Source organism: Equus quagga, chromosome 12 (genome assembly GCF_021613505.1).
Source record: "Equus quagga isolate Etosha38 chromosome 12, UCLA_HA_Equagga_1.0, whole genome shotgun sequence".
Classification (NCBI taxonomy): domain Eukaryota; kingdom Metazoa; phylum Chordata; class Mammalia; order Perissodactyla; family Equidae; genus Equus; species Equus quagga.
Genome location: NC_060278.1, coordinates 9361374 through 9383293, shown reverse-complemented (window position 1 = coordinate 9383293; position 21920 = coordinate 9361374). Strand labels below are relative to the sequence as shown.

The following is a 21920-nucleotide window of genomic DNA, read 5'->3' as shown; positions in this document are numbered from 1 at the left end:
TCCTCCAGATCCATTCTCAGTACCAAAACCTATACTAGTTGGGGTTCTCCAGAGAAACAGAACCAACAGGATGAGTGTGTATATATATAGAGAGAGAGACTCATTTTAAGGAATTGCCTCATGCAGTTGTGGAGCTTGGTGAGTCCAAAATCTGATGGAGTGGGCTGGCAGGCTGGAGACCCAGGGAAGAGTTGCGGTTTAAGTCCAAAGATAGTCTACTGGCAGAATCACTTCTTGCCCAGTGGAGGTCAGTCTGTTCTCTTAAGGCCGTTCACTGATCGGATGAGGCCCATCCACATTATGGAGGGTATTCTGTTTTACTCAAAGTCCACTGATTTAAATGTCAACCTCATCCAAAAAACACCTTCGCAGAAACATCCAGAATAATGTTTGACCAAATGTATGGGTGCCAAGGCCCAGTCAAGTTGACACATAAAATTAACCATCACACTGTATTAACTTCATCTACAAAATGAGGATATTAGATGGTATAATAAATTCTACGGCCCCTTCTTGTTACAAAATTTCTGTATTCTTATCACTTCAATTCTAATTCCTGCAGTATTTTGTTTTTAACAACAGCAACAACAAACCCATGCTCTTCCCTTTGCTCTGAGATATCAAAGGGTTTACTGTATGGTAAATCGAGTTCCCTGAAGTCGTCTGGTCTGTTTGAACCACTTTGGAAAGCACACATCTGATGTTTCTTCTGACTCTGTAAGACCCTAAGAGAACTCCTGACCACAAGGGTGAAGCCTGCACCTTTTTCTCCCTAGAAACAGGAGTTATGCAATAGGGAATGGAGTTGCTGCACAGCCATCAAACAGCCCAGGAAGCCCTATTGCAGGGGCCTCAAATAGTGTGAAAATTCCCCAGCAGTGAAATGAAAGCAAAGGGCTAAAGAATTATTAACATGAACCTCCTTAATGCCTTGTGGCTTTGACTTGTAATGAATTCTTGCCCTCCCTCCTAGCCTGTTTTCTGTTCAGTCTTGGTCTTTCTTTGGCCTCTTGTTCCTTTCAGTATCCTCTTGCTATCCCAACTTTCTGCCTGGAATTTTCCACCCTTTAGCATCTTCTCCCTTGAGATGCTTATGTAACTGTTTACCTTGGTGACTTATTCCATCAGTTCCTCTCTGGACAAGATGATTTTTCTAATCTTCTTTACTTCCTAGGGCTACTGACCTCATAATTTGGATTCCTGTTGCCTTTGAAAGTAACTTATTTCAATCATTTTTGATAGAGTTTTGCATTTTTCTACTTACTTAGTTACTTTTCTTGGGAGAATTTATACTAAGTAAAAATGCCAATTGGCCTCAGGAAACTCATTTTTCTCTCTGGCTGAAGTTTACTGACCTGAAAATGAACAGGTTAGATTTTATGACCATTCACTTGCCTTTCAGCTCTGAAGCTATTTGGTTGTGTAGGTAAGATGCTCTTGAGGTTTAACAGTCATTGCAGAAGCATTCAACAAACATGAAATTCGGTGACTGCTTTCCTCTGTCACTCTGTCGTAGTTGGCTGTGTGTCCTGATTTGAATGTGATAATCTGATATTCTCAGATTCAAGGACTTCTTATTCTACCTAATTTCATTTTTCCTTTTTCACTTATTTTGAGACTTTGTTTTTCCTTCTCCACATTCTGAGCTGAATTTTTCTTGTTTCTAGTCTGTTTGCAGAAACCAGGCATAAAACATTCTGCAGGATCCCAAAAGACACTAAATGATATATAAGCCTCCAAGAGCATTGTAATTCGTTACCCAAATACTCCTTAGACCAGTGGTCTCTGAAGGGAGTGTCAATACCAGGGTGTTTACAAGACATCATTGGAGTGCAGAAGAAATGCTTGTACCTCTATTATAGTTATTTAAATCTCATCCTTTAAAATTGTCTTCATGTATCTATTTCATAATGTATATATTAATATGCTAGTAAATACTAGAGAATAGTCTATCTCTGTCTATATAGAGTATGCATGCTCAAAAGTTTCTTATTGGATGGATTATTTCTCATTAGGATGTGTGATTAAAGAGTTTGGAGGCCAAACGTAGTGTAAATGTATAAATGTAATATGATTTCATGTTAGTGGAAAGCCTAGTGACTTTTAGGCTTTGTAAACTCATTATTGACTATGACCCTTGTTAATTTGCTCTGCTATATGTAAAATCATTAGGGACTTGTATTAGTCAGGGTTCCTTGGTTGTAAGCAACAGAAACTAACTGTGACAACTTAGGCAAGGATACTGAAAACGACTCGGGCTGGCTTACAAAATCAAGGGAGAACCTGGGTGGTCTGGCCTCCTAAGAATAGAACTATGGCAGCCCTGGACCTCAGGAGCAGCATCCCCTGGGATAATGCTTAGAGTCCTGCCATTGGTTGACTCAGCTCTAGATGCTTCCCTTCCTGAGTGTGTCCACTCGATATTCATATTTCCAAGAAAAGAGTCTGAATGCTCTACCTTGGGTCACATGCCACACCCCTAGAAACCTCTTCAGAGAATCCTTCCATCTTTATTGCCTGCGGAGTGTGGAGGGAACATCCTTGCCTGCCCTCCATGTTTATAAATTCAGACATCAGTCCATGACTACTTGATAAAAAATGCCAATTCTAGTGACATATCTTTTCTTCCTGGAGAAAGAGGAAAATAGTATCACATATTAGTCTAAAATGTCGCTTTTTTGCCAGGAGCAAGACTTTTGATTTTTTACTTGATTTTGGTTTTATTTCTTCCCTTTTACATTTTAGTTAAATGACATTTGAATTTTTAAACTATCTTTATGAAATTGAAACAAAAATGTCCAGCAAGGATCAAATATAATTTAAATTGTTTTCATAAATAATTAGAAACCTTTAGAAAAAATTTTAGTAAATTTATAGTCAAATTTTAAAATCTACTTACTTTTCCCACTTATATCAATTACTATACTCTGATACTATCATTAAATTCAAGCTTCATCATTTCTGCATTTATTTCATAGAAAAAGAAGATAAAATGTTTAGATTTAAATTTAATTTTCCTGAAAGGAAAAATGCCTGGAGCAGAGGCAGAGAGAGGATGTATTTTGGAGAAATGTGATATTAAGTGCTGATTCCGTTCTTCAGATAATCTGTTGGAAAATATTTAAGGAAGAACCTTCAAGCACAGATGAGATAATCTTCTTTGAATTTGAAAAATGATTTAGTGAGGGTAGTTTTTCTGTCAAATAATCATTTTTAAAGACAAAATTTGAAGGCCATAGTTAAGGATTCTGTTTAGGGGAGGATTTATATGTACGCAGAGTAGGTCATTACGAGATGCAGTTAGCGTGGAACCAAAGCATACTGCCTGAATACGGCCTTTCAATTTCATGTAAATGTCAAATGCCATCTTGGAGGAATCAAATATATCCAGTTTTAAATCTCAATTAGAGCCTTTGTTCTACTTGGCTTATAAGATAAACAGCCGGAGCCTAAACCAAACGTGATACCCAGGAGGCACTTTTCAAAACAGGGAATTCAGAGAGTGAAAGCCCACGGTTTGGGTAGAACCCATCACGTTGGGAACAGGTCAAGGGAAGCAGCACTATAGAACCAGAGGTAACCAGGCCCGGCGTGAGGAGCAGGAGTGTGAAAAGCAAGGAGAGGGACTCTGCTCCTGACTTTCTGAAGGGTCAGTTATGATTCTGTCTAACCAAGAGGAACGGATGGGATGGCACGATTGAAATATTTGGTTATACCCGTTCATTGTAGTCCTTCTGTCATCATCTCTAAAGAAAAAGAACTGGTTCTGTTAATGGCGTTGGTTGGAATAGATGTAATTTCAGACTTCCGGTCACATGTGATTTATCCAGAGTTGATAAATGGAAAATAATGTTATTCACAAGTCACCTACTACGTGCATACCACCATGTAAAACACTCTCAGATTCACCAGAATTTGGTAGTGAGCAGAGGGAGGAAGAGGAGGAACGGAAGCATACCATTCAAATAACAATTACATGCCAAAATATGCAGTGCAGGCAAATATTTTAAAATGCAGAAGATCAAAAGAAACAGAGGTTAGTATGACCAGGAGCAGATTAAAAGTCAGCAGGGGGGAACTAAATCTTGAAATGGGGCTTTAAGGATGGATAGGTGGGGTATGAGAGAGAGAAAATAGGAGGACTGTTCATATTTTGGCTGTGCAGAAATCCTGACTTAGGATCCTTTAATGTGAAATTGAAGTCCAGTGGCAGCTTTAAGGCAACAGCATTTTAATATTAGTTTGTGAGCAAATTTCTTGCAATTGGAATCTCTTTACATGAGTAATTAATGCAAGAAGTAATTCTCATCTCCTCCTCCCAGGTGTATCTGCACAGCTCACCAGCACCTGGCACCGTCGGAATACATCTGTAGGGACACCATTTTGGATGGCTCCTGAGGTCAGATGGAGTTTTGAGGGGGACAATGTAATATTTGATCCTTTCTGATTTTTCATGCATACTCTATCTCCACTTGTGTTTTGGAATATTCTAGAAGAAAATGTCAGTTGTGTTGTTTTTATGTGAGATTTTTGCATGTGTGAGGAGGAACATGGGAGGTGCTCAGTAAATGGCCTGTGAATGAATATATAAATAAGTGAAAGATTGAATGAATGAGTGAATCAGATAAGGTAAAGAGAAACTACTTGCAGCCTTAATTTTTCATTAGATTTACTTTTAATTGCTTAGTGTGTATCTATGTTAATGATATTTAGGTTCTGTTTTTAAGCTATAATAGAAATATTATGAAAACCCCTACTCTTTGTTTAAGATCACATTGAGGTCCATTAACCTATATAGCAGGTTCCCATATGAGTCCCTCAGCTTGGGGCCTATGTTCGGCTTCAATAGATTCTTTTCACCGTTGCCTTTGGGAAGTTGTAGATAAACCACTGAAATAGTTGAGGGAAGAAGTTTTCCAGGGTCACATTTTCTCCCCACAGTCCCTGTTAATGCCTTTAATCTTTTTAATTATGTTTATCAGTAAAGACACTTACGTTTGAAAACTGTCTCTGAAGCCTTTGGGAAAAGCTCTGCTATTTTTCTACAATTTTCTAGGGAGTGAAGGGAGGAGAAGTAATTCAAATACGGTATTAATATTGCAAAACCTTCGAATTAAATTTGTTTGCAGATTAAATTGTGGTGTACTGTTTCTATTTTAATATGAATTCAATTATTACTTGCAAAAAAAGTTAAAATGCAAACATAATATAAACTGTGGAGAAAGGATTAATTATCTTAAGAAACTTTAAAAAACTCCAGTGGATTCAAAATTTTTTAACAGGGAGTTAAACAGAATAAAAATAGAAAGCATGGTCATGTAAGCAAAAAGAAAATTGAGTTAGAGAACCTCAAATAAGAGTTTCTTCACCGTTTGTTCTGATATATTACTAGTATTTTAAAAGCTTATGAAAAAGTCAAGAAATGAGAAATTAATAAAATATAGCTATAATATTAAACATTGCATCTTATTTGCATATATTAATAATTAATATAAGAAATACTGTTATAAAGGCAAGGAAAACAGGATTGAAACAAAAACACAACCCACCAACTGGGAAAAAATATTTGTAAATCATATATCCAACAAAGGGTTAATCTCCATAATATATAAAGAACTCACACAACTCAACAACAAAAAATCAAACAACTTGATCAAAATATGGACAGGGGATATGAACAGACATTTCTCCAAAGAAGATATACAGATGGCCAATAGGCACATGAAAAGATGCTCATCATCACCGATCATCAGGGGAATGCAAATCAAAACTACACTAAGGTATCACCTTACACCCATTAGAATCGCTAAAATAACTAAGACAAAAACTAACAAACATTGGAGAAGTTGCGGAGAAAAAGGAACCCTATACACTGCTAGTGGGAATGCAAACTGGTGCAGCCACTATGGAAAACAGTATAGAGATTTCTCAAAAAATTGAAAATAGAAATACCATATGACCCAGCCATCCCACTACTGGGTATCTATCCAAAGAACTTGAAATTAGCAATTCAAAGAGACCCATGCACCCCTATGTTTATTGTGGCATTATTTACAACAGCCAAGACATGGAAGCAACCTAAGTGCCCATCTACTGATGACTGGATAAAGCAGATATGGTGTGTATACACACACACACACACACACACACACACACACACACACACACACACAATGGAATACTACTCAGCCATGACAAAGGATAAAATCATCCCATTCACAATAACATGGATGGACCTTGAGGGTATTATGTTAAGTGAAATAAGCCAGATAGAAAAAGACAATCTCTGTATGACTCCACTTGTATGTGAAAGATAAATAAACACACAGACAAAGAGAACAGATCAGTGGTTACCAGAGGGGAAGGGGGTTCAGGGGTAGGCACAAGGGGTAAAGTGGTGCACCTATAATATGACTGACATTATAATGTACAACTGAAATTTCACTGAAATTTTAATTTCATTATAATGTACAACTGAAATAAGTTGTAAACTATTATAACCTCAATAAAAAAGTTAAAAAAACTGTTATAATATTTATATTATATAATTAATATCAAATAATTAATAGTCTAGCTTTTTATTTTTCATATGTTAATTTATGGTCAAAAAGCCATTCTTATATGTTTAAGTTTGCTAGTTAGTAAAAACAATTTTGATTAGTGGATCTTGGGACCACTTTAATCTACGAATAAAAGGAAGTATTTTGATCTGTCTAAAATTTAATTACTAGAGTATTAAATGAGTTAATAGTTAAAATTGACACTTCTTAATATGCGGTTACTAGACAGTCATTTTACTAAGTCATTATTTATTATTAATAAACCTACTGTAGCACAAACAGAACTTGAAAGTGCTTTCCTGTGTTGCAAACCAATGGATATTAAATAAAAGAGAAAGATTCACTGCAGTCTTTTCAAGTTGTGTAAATACGCGTTCGAGATTTTGTATGTATTGTATTAATTTCTGTCATAAGCAACTTCCAATTTGTGAATCATTGGCAATATTTCAATAAATTCTCGTTTATCTTGAACTGTTGAAGAATGTGTTTTGAATAACCAGCTGTCTAGTTAATGAAGACATCCCTTATATCCCAAATCTATTTATTAATGACAAATTTCTAGGAATTAGAAAGCAATAAGGTAAATAAATTTAATATATTCTCCATAATCAATAGCATGGAATTATTTTAGTGTTTTGGGGGCCTCAGAGGCAGCTTGTTCAAATCAATTATCAGTTGAAAAGTGAGATTCTTGACTTGATATTTTTTAATTAAATTTTAGATCAAGGATGGGTGTTTGTAGGTTATGTAAAGCTATCCTTCCCAAACTGAAGTATGTGTGAGTCAGGACGAAGGGGACAAGGGAAATAGTGACCGTGGTAGGTGACTGTATAGCTTTTTGTTCAAGCCATGACACTCTGGAGAGTGGAAGAGGATGGTATTTACCATGATTCTAAGAAAGCAAACCAAACCACGGCTCAGGCACACTGGGGCATAAATTCACCCGAGCCTATGGGGAGACATTCCCTGACCCACATGTGTGAAGCCATAAAATAATGAATTATCCTGAAGCAACAATTTTACTAGGAAAAAAAGCCTAGGGGAGCAAAACCCATTATTTTTATAATAGGCAGACAAAAATATATTACACAACAGAATGGAAAATTCATATGAATGTATTTTTTATTTGTAACAGCTTTATTGAGATATAATTCACATACCATATAATTCACTCATTTAACATGTACAATTCAATGATTGTCAGTGTGTATTCACAGGGCTGTGCAACCATCATCACAATCTAATTTCAGAACATTTTTATTCCCCTGAAAAGAAACCCCATACTCAGTATCAGTCACTCCCCATCTCCTCTCAAACGCCTAATCTGCTTTCTGTCTATGGATTTGCCTGTTCTAGACGTTTCATATTAACGGAATCATGCATCATGTGGCCTCTGTGTCTGATTTCTTTCACTTAGTGTTCATCCATATCATAGTATATATCAATACTTCCCTCCTTTTGATGACTGAATAATGTTCCATTGTACATATATGCCACTTTTTTTTGATCTGTCATCACTCTGTGGACATTTGAATTGTTTCTACTTTTTGGTGATTATGATAATACTGCTATGAATATTGGTCACATGAATTTTTGTTTTGATGAGGAAGATTCTGAGGTAACATCTGTGCCAGTCTTCCTCTATTTTGTATGTGGGTTGCTGCCACAGCATGGCTTGATGAGTGCTGTAGGTCTGTGCCCGGCATCCGAACTTATGAACCCAGGCTGCTGAAGTGGAGTGCACCAGACTTAACCACTATGCCATGGAGCTGGCCCCAGGTCACATGAATTTTTGATATAAAGCTTGGGATTCTTTGCTTCTTCTGGTATTTTGGGCTATCTCTCTGGGTTCAGCAGTTCACTGTCCCATGATATTAAAAATACTTTGGTAGGGGGTCCAGCCCTGTTGGCCTAGTGGTTAAGTTTGGTGCACTCTACTTTGGTGGCCCAGGTTTGGTTCCTGGGTGCAGATCTACACCACTGGTTGGTGGCCATGCTGTGGTGGAGGCCAACATACAAACTAGAGGACGGTTTGCAACAGATGTTAGCTCAGAGCGAATCTCCTTAAGTAAGAAAAAAAACAACTTTGGTAGGAAAAGTTGAGAAGCACTGTATAAGACGATGTCCCTGTCGTCATACAGACTCTAAGTTGGGAAAATATATTCTCTCTCTCTCCATATATATATTATATATATGTATATATATATATAAATTATTTATATATATGTAAATTATTATATATAAATTATATATGTGTGTATATCTGTATACTTACACATTGTTCTAAACATTTTGCTACATGCTTGTTAAAGTCACAAACTTCACCTCGTTTTCTTCATTTTCTACAAGGTGATTGCGTGTGAACAGCAACTGGATACCACTTATGACGCCAGATGCGACACGTGGTCCCTGGGGATCACAGCCATCGAGCTAGGGGATGGAGACCCTCCTCTAGCCGACCTGCACCCCATGAGAGCACTCTTCAAAATACCAAGGTCAGAGGACTCTAGCGCTGGGTCCAGTGTCTGCAGCTCGTCTTTCTTCCTCCAGCCACCGTATGCTCCTCATGCTCGTCATGGAAATACTCAGATATACTTCAGCAAGTTGGGAGCAGAGTGGCCTGGAATATCATTCTGCTTCATGCAAGACACTGGATTTTTTCAGTGGTTCCATTTCCCTGGTTTAACGGAAAGAGCTTCCTGTTGATACTCGGTGTGCCTTTTTTTCTTTTGCAAGGATTTCATCTCAGAAACCAGGACTTCCTCTCACTCTGTATCCACTCCCAAATTAGTCACTGAGGCATCTTGGTCCACGGTCAATGCAGCAGCGATTTGCCTTGCTTCACCCTATCAATCTAGTAATTTTTTTACTGCTTGCTAAGACTTTTTGTTTTAGCACTTTAAAATAATATTGAGAAAAATATAAATAAAATTTATTGATAAAATAATGATTTAAAATATGTTAGTTTTGAATATATTAATATAAAACAGTAAACTTAGAAGAATAGTTTCTTTGGAGCTATGAAAACACTTTCCTTTCTATGTGGACCCCTCCCCTTCAGTGGGTATATCAACAGAATGTCCCCTGCTTATCCTGTTACTAATTAAACACTCTTTTATATAGTTTAGTTCCTAGGTATTTCAGAAAATGGATGTGAAAATACTGCCTATTTTTATTATAGATGTGTTATCTTTTGAAGACTTTCTTAAGGATTTTGCCTGGTACCTTAATTCTAATGGAATGCACACACAGAGCCTGTGGTGACAGACCCAGGGCAGAGTGGTAGGGTAATATGTTATAGTTTGTTACAAATTTTGTGTCCAAATGCCTACAGAGTATAGAATCATGTGTACAAAGCCCTGGGGGGTAGTGTTCTAGTCCTAAAAAATTAATGTCAATGTGTTGTGTTCATTTCCAAATGAATCCATTTGGAATATTTGGCACGTAATTAAATTAGTATAAGACCAAAGCATTTGAATTTGTTTTTAATTTTATCCTTCAATTTCCTCTCCTTTCTATGTGTTCCGAATTATAATACCTTAGATATATATCCTTTATATATATATCAATGTCAGTGTATCTCCCAGGTCTTACTGATTGTAAAATATACTGCTTATTTGGTCACTGGGGAAATAAGATTACAAAAAACCACAGAAAACCTGTTCTATCCCAAGTCTAAGACATTCCATTAACTTTAAAGGAAACCAGAAAAACAATCTGTATTTCCTAAGTCCTGCTGTCGTTCAGTCTGTGAGATGAAGCGCTGTATGAGCCATTTTAATTATGGTTTAAACTGCCATAGTTAGCACAATGTTGTTAAACTTGGTCTTGACACCACGTGGAGGAGGGATGGCCCTGTGGATACATATTGTACCTGTGAGCAACATACTTCTGGAAACTGCATCGTCTTAGTTATTTCTTATTCCTTCTACCACCAGTATATCTCGAAAATGAAATTCTAAGAATACTCACTGTAGAAATAACTAGAAAAAGGGATCTGAAAAGCCACCCAGTTCTGAGTCTTCTAAAAGTCATCGAAACTTTGTTATACTGAAAGCAAACCAATAAATCTCTTGCAAAGGAAATTTTCAGGAGGACGAGAAACAAAGCAAGATTGTTGGAGAAAAGAATTATTTCTTTTAATGTGCAAATCAGCATTCTTCCACCAGTCCTAAGGATTGTAAAATGAGCTTTAGGCGTGATCCAGGGTAGATGAGGAGCTGCACTTCTCCTTAATGAGCCAGTACAAACTGTACATTAATTTCATTACGAGCTATTTAAGGAGTAATGCAGAACTGAAGACAAAGTATTTCCATTCCACTAATGCAAACAAAGAGCTGTTAGAATTAACATAAAGCAGTACTTCAGCAAATCCAGCTATCACGGTTGATCAATGTGGCTTGATTGCCGAGTTAGATCAGCCTCATTTTCAAGCGATGTTCCTTTGTATTCATGAACATGCCAAAAACGAAAAGATTTGTTCAGCTTCAAATGAAAGGAATTAATAACAAAATCTTTTAAGTGGCATTCAGAGCTTTATAGCTAATCATATCTTCCAGTTCCTTCCTTCTGTACCCTTGTTTCTGGCCATGTATCCAGTAACAACAGAACAACTCACAAAGGCATTCTCCTGTGCCCCTCTCCGCTGCAGCTCCTTCCTGTTCTGAATAACTCTCCTCCCAGGTCACCTCTGTGTACCCTGGATAGTCCTCAGAGCCTTCTGCAGGACTCAAAGGGGAAAACTTTTTCCAGTATTCATTTTTTTCTATTCTGCTAAATATTGATGTTTTCCTCTAGGGCTCTCAAATAAAAGCAAGAAGATTCTTTCAAAGAAAAAAATCATCAGTTAGAAAAATTGGGTCATATATTAATACATTCAGAGAAACAAGGAACCTGTCATTTTGTATGAAGAATGACTAATAACTAATTATCTGTCTTTGTTGGAAAATGATGGTAATGCTTGATTATACCTGGCGGAATGTATGGTGCAGTAATGCATTAGTCTGTCTAGCTGTGTGTCTAGTTTTGCACTGACTGACCCATGTGCACAATCCAACCTTGATTTTTATTTTTCTAGGAATCCACCCCCAAAACTAAGGAAGCCTGAGATGTGGTCAGCAGAATTCAATGACTTCATCAGCAAGTGAGTAACAATAGAGTCTTAAAAAAAATCAGAGATACCATCCTGCTGCAACTTTATGTAATAGTTGCTCTGTACTTCTGAATCTCCTCCTTATTTCTGCTTACCTATTAAATGATCCCAGAGGTTTCCATTATTTTCTTCAAAACAAACGTTTGTAATGTCTTCTGAGTGTTCAGTGAATGCATCTTTGCTCAAATGATGATCTTGGGTCATATTTTTTCACTTATCCATAGCTCTGCTTCTGGGGACACTTCGTTGTCTGTGAACACTTTCTTCTGTCCACCTGCCTTAGGCAGCCGTGGCCTCAGCATCTCCCACCTGCTCACCCACCATCTAGTTAGTCAGTTTAACCCTTCATTTATCTTTGTCACTAATTCTCATCACAATCAGGGAATTTTTCTTGGAACCGGTGAATCAGATAATTCTATCAATAAAATGCTTATACATTTGAAATTCAGTGAACATGTTAAATTTGACAAATATTTAGCCCAAGGGCAGTATCTCCACACAGTTGACTAGAAGACATGAGTCAGCCGTTTCTAAATATCTGTTCCACAAACCGTTTTCACAATCTTCATTATGTCTTCACCTTAAAAAAATAAGGTAAATGCTGACCCCAGGGTGTATGAGGAGGGAGGAGACATTAAGATTTGGTCTGTCAGACACCACTCAGAAAATGTAGAAAGGGCAAAAAAAAAGTAGAGGAACCAGTCATACTCATACATACTGCTGTTACTGTTTTCCTGCCAAGAATATCTGCTTATTCCTATCTAAGACAAGAGGCTTAGATTTAAAGGTTGTGAAAACCCAAGAAGGATTGATAATATTTTTTTTCAGATTTCATTTAATTAGTCATTATTGACTATGCACTAGGCACTACAGAATATTTAAAAACTGCAATTGAATTTCTCAAATCTCTTAGGAGAATCACTGGTAACTTTGAAGGGCTCCCCACGATTCCTCATTGTGTCCCAGTCTGCAGATCCTTCCACGAAGATCCTCGGGGGAACTTGGTCACTCTGACATGTTTTACACAGTGTCACCTCTGAGTAACGTTTTCTGATTTCAGGCAGTTCTTATTCTGTCCTGTGTGCCGTCATCGTGTTTAGCTCCTCTTCCTCTAGTAACACTGTCACTTTTATTTAGTGACCTGTTTAGATGTCTTTCGCCCCGACTAGACACTATCTAATTCTGGGGCACTGAGTGTGCCTTCCTCATCACTGTGACTCCAGTGTGGGGCAGAGTGCCTGGTATATATCAGCTATTTGATAAAGTTTTACTTGAATAAAATATTTTCCTATGTGACTATACTCAAAACATTGATACAAGTGCTACAGATGTCATAAATTGACAGTCTGTTAAGCTAAAAAGCTAAGAGCACTTGTTTTTATCCTCAGACAACGTTATTACAATATTATGATTTATAAGAAATATATATTTGGTCTTTGTCCACAGAAACTTCTCGCAGTTCCTCAAACCTTTAGAATTTTTAAGTGTTAAGAGTGATACAGGTGTCTTTTGTTATGTTAATAAGGTGACTTTTGGAGGATGGGGCTGGTTGCCATGGAAGGCAACCATGTGATTAGAGGGTTGGAACTTTCAGCCCCACCCCCTGACCTCCAGGGAAGGGGAGAGGGGCTGGAGGTTGAAACAATTGCCAATGGCCAATGATTTAATCAAACATGACTGTGTAATGAAGCCTCCATAAAAACCCAAAAGGAGGGGCTTCAGAGAACCTCTGGGTGAACACATGGAGGTGCTGGGAGAGTGGTGTGCCTGGAGAGGGCATGGAAGCTCTCCACCTTTCCCCATACCTTGTTCTATGCATCTCTTCCATCTGACTGTCCCGGAGTTATATCCTTTTATAGTAGACCATTAATCTAATAAGTAAAATGTTTCTCTGAGTCGGTGAGCCACCCTAGCAAATTAATCACATCTGAAGAAGGGTTCCTAGGAACCTCTGATTTATAGCCAGTTGGTTAAAAGTACTGGTAACAACCTCGACTTGGCGACTGGTGTCTGAAGTCCAAGGAGGAGGGTGTTGGAACCTCCCATCTGTAGCTGGCTGGTCAGAAGCACAGGTAACAACCAGGGCTTGCAACTGGCATCTGAAGTTGTGGAGGTTGGCGTGGCAGTCTTCTAGGAGTGAACCTTTGACCTGTGGAATCTGATGCTGTCTCCAGGAAGATAGTGTCAGAGTTGAGTTGAATCGCAGGACACCCAGCTGGTGTCTGGAGCATTGCTTGTTGGAGGTGTGGGGAAACCAGCCCCTCCACATTGAAATTGGGTGCTCAGAACCAATGTAGTTATCCTTATTCCTTAGCATATGTTAGCTTCCCTACGAAATATCTTTTTGGTTAAGCCCAATGAAATAAATTGCCAAATTATCATGCAAGGAGGATTAGCAATACAGATTAGCAATGGCACTGCTCAAGTCAAGGCATATGTTTCTTCTTCTTTCTTTTCTTGTATCCCCAAATGACAGCCCAACTCTGACCAATTTTCTCATAATCATAGATCCTCAGAACCTCATGGTTGGAAGGGTATTGGAAAGTTATATAGCCCAAACTCATATCTAGAGCGTAAATCCTTCTCAAACATGTGCACAGAGTGGCCATCCAGTCAGTAAATACTCCTAATAGAGATAATCATACTTCCAAATGCAGCCCAGTCCATCTTTGATAAGCCTCATTGTTGCAAAGTTCCTCCTTATACTGACCTGAAATCTGTTTCTTCATTCCACGAATCGATCCTAGGTTTTTTGTCTCTTCTAACCACTGAAAACTAGTCAAATCTGTCTTCCAAAGATTTGAAGACAGCTGTCACGGCTGATGAAACATCCTAAGTTTGTTGTAATGATCCAACTGTGATGCTGTTGCAGGTGTTCTCACTGGCCTTCTCCTTTCTCCTGACTGCTCTGGTTGAACCTATCAAGAAGTGTGCTGTGCATTAGTACGTGGACCGTATGACCTCAGAAAGCATCTACTGACTTGGAATTTAAACATCCTCAGCACATAGCCTTCTCAAATGGGTTAGCAGATTTATCACATAGGAAGAAACAGATCAATTGAGAAGCCTTTAAAAGCGTTAGTGAAAGGAAACTGAAAAGTTTGTTTTAATTTTAGATAAGCATTAAAACTGTAATGACTTCCTTGTTATCTTTAGCTCCTGACTTGTAAAGGAGACTGCAGCGGAGACAGAATTTAATTATCACTGTGCAATATGCTTGCTGGGACGCTGGGAAGTAGTACTTAGTTGGATGTTGGGATCTGCACAGCATAATCACTGACAGATGTATGCATGTTCACAGTTATTTCATTACATTGCAGTTTAACAATTTTTGAGAGATGATTCTTGGGCTGAGCATTTGTGAGGAGCATCACTCTCTTGTATTAGTATGTAGTTTTGGGGAATATGAGTAATAATTTCAAAACTCTAACTTATCTAATAATGACATGTTCTTTTTCGCCAGTGCAGGTGCTTGACTAAAGATTATGAAAAGCGTCCAACAGTGTCAGATCTCTTACAGCATAACTTCATTACTCAAATCGAGGGCAAAGATGTGATGTTGCAGAAACAACTCATGGAATTCATTGGCATGCATCAGTGCACGGGAGGCACAGAAAAGGCCAGGTAATCAAATCATATCTTGATTCCGGAAGTGCAAAGATCGTCTGCAGTCCGTGAACAATTATAATGCAATAGTTGTTAAGGTGAGAAAAGAACTCATTTAAATTCCCTGGTTGTAGGTTGGAGATAAGGGGGTATTTGCATGAAAAGTGAATGTCACATGTTGAGTTGCATCCTGATATTGGTAAAACTACTGGCAGCATTTTTAAAACAACTTCATCAGAACAAAGAATGTGAACTTCAATAGATGATGAGTATTGGTGTATATTTTCTTGTATTTTCTACTCTTCTGTAAAGTAAGATAAAGATATCTTACTTAAAGGTAAGGATTTGAGATTTTAAAAGGAGCATAAAACTTGAAAGACTTTTGACACTGTTATTTGTTGGTATCGTTTTCCCTGGTTGAATTATATTCAAAAGTCATTTGTAATATCTTTATTCATACTTTGTGTTTGGATTTTTAATAATCTACTATGCATAGTTTTTACAATATTTAACGTGTCTTTACTAATTATAGATAGTATATGTGTTTATTTTAGGAAATTGAGAAGATACAAAGAAGTGTACAACATAAAATCAATCAAGTATAACATTTTAATCTGTAAACTTCCAGGACCTTATGAATGGATATATATTTTAAAACAAAATTGGAATAATATTTAGATGTGTTCTGGGGCCTGCCTTCTTTCACTGAATAGTGAATATCCTTGTCATTAAATATCCTTCTACCACAAATTTTTAAATTGCTGTACAACTATTCATGGATTGATTTAAATAATCTCCTATTGTTAGACTTCAGATTGTTGTTACTATTTGTTTTTACTTTAATAAGTAACGCTATAATAGACAGACTTGTACACGAATCTCTTATTGCTTCAAGATAAATTTGAATAGATGGTACTATTAAGTCAAAGAGTAGCCTTTTGTGATTTAAATTTATTCTGGAGAATTCTATTAGTTTCATCTCAGGAGCATATGACTATTCAGGGAGTTAGGAAAGTGAGTAGAAAATAGGTGATGACTTAAAAGCCAGTTATATTTGAATTCCTCTTGCAGGTTTACGTGTTAATTCCTATTTGTTTAATGCCTACTGTGTGCCAGACAGTCTATTAGGACTTTATTTATATCACCTCTGTGATTTGCAACAACCCTGAGGGAGATGTTTTATGATACCTCATTTGCACAGCTGAGAAGAACTGAGGTTTGCAGACGCTGATTAACCTGCACAAGCAATGAATGATTTAGCGGGGGATCAAATCCTGATCCCAAAGCCCAAGTTTATTCATGAGTAAATGGCCTAACAGTTGTGGACCATCTCAGCAGATAATAGTCCTTGCCTGTATGAGATTACAGCCTTGCTAGAGAGACAGAACTAACGTACCTGGAGTGAGGAAAAATTAAAGTTGTGAGTAGAATAAATTGCCAGAAAAAAGGAAGCAGGCTTGTAGTTTATAGTGAAGAGGTGGTCATGAACTCATCCAGCCCATCGTTTTATCTTTGTGTGAATGCAGTTCCATATTCCCAAAGCAGCCCACTCATCCCAAAGCAAATAGACAAACCACAAGCAAACAAACAAATAGAAATTGAGGTGTGCTGACATTGTGTAGGGTGTTCAATGTCAAGAACTATGAAGAATCTGAGATTTTACCTTACTTGCAAGCTAATAACTTGACCTACCAGTTTCATGAGTGCTGGCAGAAGACACAAGACGCCTGGAACAGAGACAAAGGACTTTATCACTCACAGCTAAGACAGCAACATAAATTTTATGTTCCTGTTGGTTGTTCTTGCTTCACAAGTCATAGGGGTGATGTGGAATGGCATAGGTAGATGCTCTATACACAGTGAGCTTGGCTCACAGTTTGGGAACCCTGAACTTGGAAAACTCTAATCTTTTAAAGGAGCTGCTAGCAAACCTGCCCAAATTTTGCCCTGGAGCAGACATTATCTTTACTATCCTAGAAAGCAAACAAAACTTCCATCTGCCCTGGAGGGAGACACTCTCTTTAACTTCCAAGACTATTTGCTATGCAGACATCATTGGGATTAAATATATTTTTCTGTTAGTGGTTAAGTTCGCACGCTCCGCTGCAGGCGGCCCAGTGTTTTGTTGGTTCGAATCCTGGGCGTGGACATGGCACTGCTCATCAGACCATGCTGAGGCAGCATACCACATACCACAACTAGAAGGACCCACAACAAAGAATATACAACTATGTACCGGGGGGCTTTGGGGAGAAAAAGGAAAAAATAAAATCTTTAAAAAAAAGCATTTTAAAAAATATATTTTTCTGTTGTTAGTCCTGTCAAGTTGGTTTTGACTCCTAAAGACCCTGTGTACAGCAAAGCGGAACCCTGCGTGATGTTTTTGCACCGTCCTCTCACCTTCCAGTGATATATCAAACAATACTCTGCTGCTATTCATAGGATTTTCATGGCCAATTTTTCTGGCAGTGGCTGGCCAGATCCTTCTTCCCAGTCTGTCTTAGTCTAGAAGCTTTGCTGAGACCTGTCCACCATGGGTGACCCTGCTGGTATTTGAAATACTGGTGGCATAGCTTTCAGCATCATAGCAACATGCAGCTACCACAGTATGACAACCGACAGATGGGTGGTGTAGTTCTCGGACCTGGAATCGAACTCAGGCCATGGTGGTAAGCACAGCCAATCTTAACCATTAGACCACCAGGGCTGGCTTCTTGGAACAAGTGTAGCCTGGAACTAAAACTAATACAAGACATGCAGAAATGTGAGAGACCCATGAAGAATTGTGTCCTGACGTTCAAGCATCATAAGAATGGTTGAACTACACAGTATTTGGATTCTAAGCCTGGTGCTCTAAGTTCCAGTGATCAAAAAAATAATGATTGAAAATTACTATATATTGGGTGCTGTGTTAGGTTCAATACTTCTGTTTCTGAGTCACAAAATTTATTCTTGTTTATCCTGTTAAGAATTCAGAATATGCTTTCAATAAGAGAAGCTGTGTCTTATTCAATTATGGAAAATTTTCAGTTATTACTTTTAAAAATTGATCTTCTCTCATTCTTTTTATCTTTTACTCCTAAGAGAAAAATATTGGAATGTCCTAATTTACCTTATATGTCTTAAAATTTCTCTTTCCTGTTTGTTAGCCATTTATCAATCTCTGCTGCATTCTAGATGAATTCTTCAGAATTGTTTTCCAATTCACTAATTCTCTCTTGGATTAGGCCTAGTCTACAGTCATTCTATATACTGATTTTTCATGCTGATATTTCTGTCAACAACTGTATTTTTCATTTCTAGGCTTTCTCACTAGTTTTTTTTAACCATTTATTCTTTATTCATATCGGACTTTATGTGGCTATTCATATCTGGCTAATTTCTTGTTCTTTTTCATAAATGTAATTCTTTTCTTTATCTCTTTGATAGTAAACAAACTATTTAACAATAATTTTTTTGATTTGCATTTCAACAAGGGTGAATTGTCCTGATTATTGAGTTCATTTGTTTCCTTAATATTTGGTTTCCTTCTGTGGTTTAGGATTTTAGTTTGCTCTCTCACCTTGAATAGGAGGTTTGTTGTTTTGCTTTTTCTTTCTTTCTACATTCTTCTCTCCTATTTTGGAGGTTTTACCTTTGCTGTAATCTGGCTTCAGGAGCCCTGTAGTCCAAAACCTTTCTGCCCACCGTGACTTTGAGGACATTGTAGATCTAGCCACTGAGCCTGTAGGATGTAGACCCCAGGTGTCTGCTCTCTTCTGCCATCTCAGGCACCTGGCTCCATTAAAGGAAGAGGGTGTGGATTTTTTCAATCTTCTCTTCCAGGCAAGAGACACCCCCTCCCCCTGTTCACCTCCATTCTCTCCACCGAACCTGGGTCAGGGCCTTCACTGGGAATGAAGTGTTTTGGTTCCTTTACCCTTTAGGCTTTTTCTACCTGTTTCTAGTCCTGGACTTTAAGTCAGCCAGAATTTCTGCTCTCTTACCCAGTGTGTATCTGGTCTCTTAGGTCCACTGTAATGCTCATCTTGTTTTAGAGAATGTCTTCATCTTTTATATTCTATTTTAAAGTATTTTTAAAAATACTTTATCTTTCACATATGTGTGTTTGGAGAGGGTGGGAGTGGAGCTGGAATCACTAACCCGCAGCACCTATTGGCCACAGATTATTAGTCCCAAATCACGGGAGGAGGGAAGATTTTCCTGCTCTTAGCGTTTTTATACTAGTCCCAAAATGTGACACATACTCAGGCAAAAGGAAGAGGCTCTAGGATGCTACTGGCAACACCTTGGACAAAAGTCGTCTTCTTCAAGATCATGCAAAATTATTCGATGTGTCATAGTGCCGAACACTGGGAAAATTGATTCAAAATCTGATCGTACTAAATCAACATAGCTAACTCGAAGCTCGCATTTTTTTTGTTCATGATATAAATCTTTGTAAATGGATTGATGTATTTGCTTGTAGGATAATTTTTTTTAAATCACAATTCAGTTTTAAAGAAGAGTGTCCTACCATAAATTAAATACAAGCTGAGTACTTTAAGTTTCCTGATGATGTGGAAGGGCTGGTGTTGGAAGGTACTGTGGAATGGATGCAAGAACTTTCTGTTTTATGTCAAGGCCTGAATATAACAAGTCACTCATAACTTACTCAACTATTCCAAAGAATCAAGATACACATGCATGCAGCAACTGCTTCTATGACATAGTCCTCAAACGATTTTCACATTTCATACATTTTTCACAGGAATTAAAATTGACAATGTTCGAGTGCAGACCAAATCAGTGAGAAATTTGAATTATAAAAATTTTTTTTTTTTTTTAAAGATTGGCACCTGGGCTAACAACTGTTGCCAATCTTTTTTTTTTTCTGCTTTATCTCCCCAACCCGCCCCCCCATACATAGTTGTATATCTTAGTTGCAGGTCCTTCTAGTTGTGGGATGTGGGACGCCGCCTCAATGTGGCCTGACGAGCGGTACCATGTCCGCGCCCAGGATCTGAATCCTGGGCCGCCACAGCCGAGCGTGCGAACTTAACCACTCAGCCACGGAGCCGGCCCCTGAATTATAAAATATTTTAAATGAAAAATTTTGCTCTTGAATCCAGTATTTCAAAATATTCACTTATCTGATTTAATGGTAATAGGCAAAAGTCATTTGTAATTTAAATTGCTATTCAGCATTCTTGGCTAAAAACAGTACAAGCCAACCTAAGATGAAAAGCCATTTAGTGAAAAATACTGGATGGCTCGGAGAATTGAGAGAAAGATGGAGAGCTAGGCTCAGGTATGAAGCAAGGAAGCAGGGCTCCTCTCACATCCTTCCTCAAGAACTGCCTGCTAAGAGGCCGCCACTGATACCCACCTCCACGCTGCGACATTTCCTACAGCAGCCCTCGTTTCTTGAATACCACAACCTCAGAATATTTGTAAACTGACCCTGAGCTTTGTGTCACCCCCTCAACATTCTAAGTTCCATACAGGACCATCTGGTCCCCAGGCTGAGGTCACAGGCTCGTGCTGTAGTGAAAAGATGCCATGAGAAACACTTGGTCCTCTGTCATCTCCAATTTCAACGTGAGAGTCAGAGGCCTTCCTTGGAACCATCTTGGAATTTCCCCTAACAGAGGAAGGGTATTTTGAGCTCTGAAGCAATGAATACCATTATGTGGAATATGCAAACAGACTCAAAATTTTTTCTTTTATATATCTTGAACATTTACCTAAAAATATTATTTAAGCTATGATTTGCATTCCTTGTAAATAAAGGAAAAACCTAGCCCAGTGTCAACTTGAATCATAACAAATTCCAAAGTAAAATTTCTTTTTGTTAGGGCTGGCCTGGTGGTGTAGTGGTTAGGTTCATTTGCTCTGCTTTGGTGGCCCAAGGTTCTCAGGTTCAGGTCCTGGGAGTGGATCTATACACCACTCATCAATCCATGCTGTGGCAGTGTCCCACATACAAAATAGAGGAAGATTGGCACAGAGGTGAGCTTGGGGACAATCTTCCTCAAGCAAAAAGAGGAAGACTGGCAACAGATGTTAGCTCAGGGCCAATCTTCCTCACCAAAAAAAAAAAAAATTCTTTTTGTGGTAGTTATATTATTAACATGTTATCTTTTAAAATTTCATTTGTTTTATATGCAAAGTAAAATAACTTTCATATTTTACTTGATACCCTTGATATGCTAGGAGTCATTAACTTTGGTATGTATAAATTGTGTTTTGCATATAGTTTTATAGAAGCAAAAGGAATAATTAAAAGAATTTAGGAACTCAAACTTAGTTTTTCCTTAGGTCAAAATACTGGCTGTATTTGTGGTGCTGTTTCAATCATCCGACTTGTCCTAGTATATATGGTTTTCAAACTAGGCTATAAGGCACCTTTGGGACATATCTAAAAGGATTAACAAATGACAGACAAACTAAAAGATTGTCCAGCCATTCAGTACTAAAAGTGCCTGGTTTAAACTGTCAATTCTTTATTTACATGAGAGACTTTATGTAATGTAAATTCACTTGAATGGGATTTTGATTTTACCAAAAAAATGAAAGGAGAAAGCAGGAAAGTCAATAGGAAGTAATAATAGAGTCCTTTC

General features: G+C 37.8%; 1 protein-coding gene across 1 annotated transcript in view; it reads left to right on the top strand.

The window, feature by feature from the left end:
- MYO3A (myosin IIIA) overlaps positions 1–21920 on the top strand; it is a 218365-nt gene that overhangs the window by 50265 nt on the left and 146180 nt on the right. Inside the window, exons 7-10 of the mRNA XM_046678079.1 lie at positions 4323–4399; positions 8910–9055; positions 11638–11703; positions 15181–15336. Of these exons, the coding sequence (XP_046534035.1) occupies positions 4323–4399; positions 8910–9055; positions 11638–11703; positions 15181–15336 (445 nt within the window). The remainder of the gene's footprint in view (positions 1–4322; positions 4400–8909; positions 9056–11637; positions 11704–15180; positions 15337–21920) is intronic.